Raw genomic sequence first — 6,000 nt, 5'->3', positions numbered from 1 at the left:
AGCACTCCCCTCACATAAGTTGATGCAACTTTTCATCTTTCATTCTGTAGTGCACACCCACATTTCTCCACAAGATCAACTTCCTGCTTGCAACGGGTCTAATCATCCACAGGGCATCCTCGTACACTCCTATGGCGCTGTCCCCAACCTAGGTGGAACTGGGAAGGTGGAATCACAACTCTTAATGACCTATTTGGTGTTGATTTGAAGATTGATCCATTTTTTTAATTTAGGCTATTATGACATTTCTCTTATAGATGACTACCTGACCTTAGCAGTTACTAGATTACTCTTTGTTGCCCACAGGACAATAGACCTTAAATGGGTATCTACTAACCTGCCCACTTTGGAAGAATGGAGATCTGAATTAGAGAGATGCATTTCATTTGAGAAACATACATATTACTTGCATAATGCATCACACAAATTTGATGCTGTAGGGTCCTGGTGGATAGATGTGATGTAAACTTCTATTGTTACTATGATGCTACTATGGTTTTCTGTATCCATGATATATCCAATGATATATATTCATACACCCTTATAGAAGTAAATACCTGTTGCTGCATTCCGCTACTTTTTTCACCCATCTGTCTTGTGTGAGAGATTGTCTCTGTGTTACTTTGTAAGTAAAACATGTTTTCTAAAATACAATCTTATTAAAGAAGAAGAGCACTCTTTAAACTAGCCTTTTTCAACCAGGGTGCCCAAACACCTTGGGGTGCCTTCACTTGTCTTCAGGGGTGCCTTGGCAAAATGCCTAAAAATTGAGCAGAATTTGTTTACAGGCCAGTGGGGGGATCAAGACTAAGTCTTTTAGTTACAGAAAGTAATAGGTTTTCATTGTGCACCATTGCAACCTTCTATTCACCAGCATCCTGACAACCAATGATGTCATCAGTTGATAAGGAAGATGTCGGGTGCCTACACAGCATCCTTGTGTGCCCCTCCCCTGCCCCTCTCCATCAGCACTGAGTGAGAGAGAGAGAAACTGGAGGAGAGAAACACTGGAACTTTAGTCAGTACCAGTGTGCAAAGGTGTATTTGCTTTGGAAGAATATATCACCTCTAATGTTGGGTGTCCTATGTATGTTGATGTTGCTGTGATACATAAAACAATTAGTTCAGTTTTTTACATTTTAGAATGGGGTGCCTCAAGATTGTGCAGAATTTTAAAGGGTACCTTGACCGAAAAAAGGTTGAGAAACACTGCTTTAAATCAACAAAGAGTTTGAGTTGTCAAAGACTACTGATACAATACCTTGACCAAAGAAATGTTTCATACAAAGCGCATGAACACTCAGGCATGTATTTGGTTTGGTAAATACTGTACATGACACCTGCAAAACGTATGGCTGATAATCCTGTGCTATCAAATGACTAATAAGGATTTTGTATTGTATGAGTTATTTCTATGAGTTAATATGGCTGCAATCATGTATTTTAAGGGCTGTGGCACAATTTCATAATCGGAATCATATAAAAGCTAGAATCACACCTGGCAGTGTTCTAGTCCCATCTGGCACACAGTTTTATGAGTAACGATATCCTTGGCAGCATTAACTGCAGTCAAGGTTAACTGGCAATGCCTAGGCTTCTGCAAGAAGGGAGAAGAAGCCATTCTGAAACCAGCATGAGGCTCTGATTTGTCATTTAGGCTGTTTACAATTCTATATATGGATGATAAATATATATTTGTACTTTAATTGTTAGATATGTGAAATTTGGATACTGTCATATCTGCATTACCACCTGCACTGTTCCCACACTGATATGGGCTCCTCCCTATTATAAGTAGATGTCTTTACTCTATCTTCAGTCAGTGCTTAGACAGACGGCAACATGCAGAAGATACTGGTGTGGGCAGGTGGGTTGCATGAACAACCGGGATGCGTGAACATTGTGTAAACAGTCATGTGTCAGGCATATATTTTGGATTGGTTAAGACCCGATACGTGCAAAATGTATGAATGATAATCCTGTGCTAGCAATTTAGGAATAAGGTCTTTAAATTGTGCTTGTTAATTCTATTACAGCAATCATGTATTTTTAACCACTTGAGCTCCAGAAGGTTTTTTGCTATGTAGCACTGCGCTACTTTAATTTGCAATTGCACGGTCATGCAACGATATACCCAAATTAATTTTATATAATTTCTCACAAAAATAGAGATTTCTTTTGGTGTATTTGATCACCACTGGGTTTTTTATTTGTTATTATATTATATTTTTGCGAAAAAAATGTACTTTCTGCTATAAACGTATCCAATAAAAAAAATTAAAATTGCTACATAAATTCAGGCCACAATGTATTCTGCTACATGTCTTTGATCAAAAATCCCAATAAGAGTATATTGGTTATGGAAACGTTATAGCGTCTACAAACTATGGTATATAGTTTTATTTACTTTTTTAATGGCGGAGATCAGCAATATATAGTGAGATTGTGATAGTGTGGCGAGCAATCTGACACTTACACTGGGTGGGAACTGACTAACTGACACTGACATCACCAGTGACACCAATACAGTGATCAGTGATAATATTATACACTGTCACTGTACTAATGACATGACTGGGAAGGGGTTAACGTCTCATGGTAATCAAGGGGTATGCCTAACAAGTGTTAATGTGTGAATTATGTGCTGCTTTTTACAAAAATTAAAATTCATTCCTTCTTGGTCAGGAACTGCTTTCAAAATCCCGTTGTGTCCAATCACAGCGGGAGTTGGCAGGAAGGGGAGCTCGCACACGCACCCTGAACCCAGAAGCAGGTATGTTGCTGTGCCTGTAGGAGCTGCCTATCCACAGTACAATGTGAGCAGGCAGACGGTACTGAAGTGTTTAATGTCTAATTCCATATTACAATCTGAATCAAATAAAAGCTAGAACCAGTGTTAGCTGGAAGGCATTTATTTATCCCCATCTGCTATATGCCAAAGAAAATTGCTATTTAAAGTGTTTGTAAACCCTTACCTATACCCAGTGAAGTGATTATGCTCAGGTGATACACAGAAATTAAACAAATCCTCCTACATAAGTTGTTTTTGGCAGCATTTGTCCTGCACAGCCTTGTAAAGCTCAGAGATGGAAAGGATTTTTCACAGACTCTTAAAGCAGGGGGTGGGGAGCTGCAGATACACACTGTACAAGAGCTCTGAGAGCTAATTGGAGGGAGGAGACACCCCCCCTTCACACAGCACACAAGAACAGAGCTGAGCCTGTCAATCAGGCTGTGTGCTGGAGCTCCCTCCCCAAGGAAAACTTGTCAGCTCTGACTCATGGATATAGCAGAGGAAAGGGGTAGCAGAGGGCAAAGACACTTATTAGTTTGGGGAGAGGTAAGTAAATACTATAGAACTATGTGCTTTAATTTCTGAGATTTACAACCACTTTAAGTAAAATGAACTGCTGTGAGCTATAGAATATTGATAATGCAGAGAGGCATTCTTGAACCCTAAAAACCTCAGCCAGATGCAAAATTATCTTGTTTGCAAATTTTCATTTTTTCTAGCTTGGCTCACTGTAAGTATCCATATCTGATATCCACAGGGCAGTTGGTGTTGCTGAAGATCACTGTAGTAGTCTGCTCTAAATACAGTGATAACCATGATCTAGGGGTGCTACTTCAATGGCTTGCACTTTAATGGCATGCACACAGGGGTTGCTCGCTTGGCACTGCCACCATCCAGAGAAGCCTAGTATTATTTTAATAAATACAAAGCATTTTATAGCAAGGATATAGCGAGCGTTCAAACCACAGTAAATTAATTTAATTTTAGTCATTATTTATAGATAATGGTATTATGACCAATTAACCGCATGCCGCCCAGCCACTGTACATATACGGCGGCAGGGCGGCACTCGCAGTCAAAACCACGTTTTAAAACGTGTGTTTTGTAAACAAATCGGGGGTGCGTGCTAGGTGCGCCGCCGCCCTATTTGTCCCGCGGATCACCGCCAAAGTCAATCGCCTGGTCACAGTCGCTCCTTAGCGGCTATGTCCCGGCAATCGGCGGTAAACAGTGACAGACAGCACAGCTGCAGTAGCTGTGCTGTCTGTCAACTCCCTGTCAGCTCGAGGATGAGCTAATCGAGAAAGAACAGCTTCTCTTTCTCGATCAGCCTTGTCCCGCCCAGCACACACCCCCGCTCCCTAGTAAAACACTCCCCTCACTCCTATAACCCTTCCCTGCAAAATAAAGTTAACCCCTTCCTCCCCATTGCCATTAGTACAGTGTCAGTTTTTTTTTTTTGCACTGATCACTGTATTAGTGTTTTTGGGGATGTCAGTGACCCCAAGTCAGTACCCCCCAATGTCAGAATGTCCACCGCAGTCCCGCAGTCCCGCAGTCCCGCCATAAGTCGCTGGTCGCTGCCATAAGTCCCTGATCGCCGCCATAATTCGCTGATCGCTGCCATTATTAGTATAAAAAAAACCCTAAAAGTCCCAGTATCTTTCCCGCCATTTGTAAACGCTATAACTTTCACGTAAACCAATTAATTTACACGTATTGGGTTTTTTTTTAGCAAAGACATGTCGCAGAATGCATTTTGCCAGAAATTTTTGACTAAATTTGATTTTTGCATTTTTTTTTACTGGACATGTTTTATAGCAAAAAGTCCAATATATTGTTTTTTTTCCTCAAAATTGTCAGACTTTTTTTTTTATAGCGCAGAAAATAAAAACCGCACAGGCGATCAAATACCACTGAAAGAAAGCTCAATTTGTGGGGAAAAAAAGGATGTAAATTTCATTTATGTACCATATTGCATGACTGCGCAATTGTCCGTTAAACTAGCGCAGCGCTGTATAGCAGAAAAATGGCGTAAATTGCAGTATTTATACCATAGTTTGTAGACGCGATAACTTCCGTACAAAGCAATCAATATACACTTATTGGGATTTTTTTTACCAAAAACATGTAGCAGAATACATTTTGGCCTAAATTTATAACCAACTTTGAGTTTACTATATATTTTTTATAGCTGAAAATAAAAAATATTGTTTTTCTTCAAAATTTTTGGCCTTTTTTTGTTTATAGCGTGAAAAATAAAAAGCGCACAGGTGATCAAATTACACCGAAAGAAAGCTCTATTTGTGTGAAAAAAAGGACGTAAATTTCGTTTGGGTGCAGCATTGCATGACCGCGCAATTATCAGTTGAATTAGTGCAGCGCCGAGTAGCAAAAAGAGGCCTGGTTATTAAGGGGGGTAAATCCTCAGGAGCTCAAGTGGTTAATTTAGAAGTGTGTTGGGATGTACATTTTCATTTACCAGTCAATTTAGTTCTATACGGAAGTTTTATTTCATTTGATATTTTGTATTGGTCTATTTTTACTAAACATAGCTTTTATATACGTAATGCGAGTTGTATGATCCCACATTGTGGTTTGGTCCCAGAGTGTTTAAAATGTGTATTTTTAAACTTATGGAATATAGCACTATTGTTTTGGGAGGTCATTAGACCAATTTTTACAAACAGTAAGTGTGGATTGACAGTTTGATGCAATTTTATAATTCCTTCTGCTCTCCTTTTATTGAATTCTCACCTGAGGGGTTGCTATTTTTGCTAATTTTGCTATTTTCGCTATTTTTGCAGTAGTATGGATATAGGGATAAATCCACAATGTCCGATGATATATCTATAATGAGGTTTTATATGTATGCAATTAAATATGGACATCGGTTATTTCCCTTATGATATTAAGATTACGGTAAATATATTCATTTGTAGCCGTGTATGCAATTTGATTGTCAGAATACTTTTTGGTTGGCTTATAAATCCGGTGTATGATGTTTTCTTCTGGCCGGGTTATGCACTTGCGCATGTGCATGTGCATTCATTATACTTGTTTAATTTACATCACCAGAAAAATGGCACCGCTCCGTAGCCATCAAAATGGCGCCTGTGCGTGCGCATCGCCAGTATAAAAAGAGGATATGGATGTCCGACGTTAGGCACACCCCTTTTGATAACTTGCTTGGCACAAAACACGTC

At 39.4% G+C, this 6,000-nt stretch overlaps 1 protein-coding gene across 1 annotated transcript in view; it reads left to right on the top strand.

The window, feature by feature from the left end:
* Positions 1 to 1,837: 1,837 nt before the first annotated feature.
* The window catches only part of LOC149459397 (acidic mammalian chitinase-like), a 28,310-nt gene continuing 24,147 nt past the window's right edge, over positions 1,838 to 6,000 (top strand). The window contains exon 1 of the mRNA XM_089681150.1: positions 1,838 to 1,867. Within this exon, the coding sequence (XP_089537276.1) occupies positions 1,843 to 1,867 (25 nt within the window). The 5' untranslated portion in view covers positions 1,838 to 1,842. The remainder of the gene's footprint in view (positions 1,868 to 6,000) is intronic.

Source organism: Staurois parvus, unplaced genomic scaffold, assembly GCF_062004578.1.
Source record: "Staurois parvus isolate SC_StPar_1 unplaced genomic scaffold, SC_StPar_1.0 ptg000261l, whole genome shotgun sequence".
Classification (NCBI taxonomy): Eukaryota; Metazoa; Chordata; class Amphibia; order Anura; family Ranidae; genus Staurois; species Staurois parvus.
This window is presented reverse-complemented; position numbering and strand designations above follow the sequence as displayed.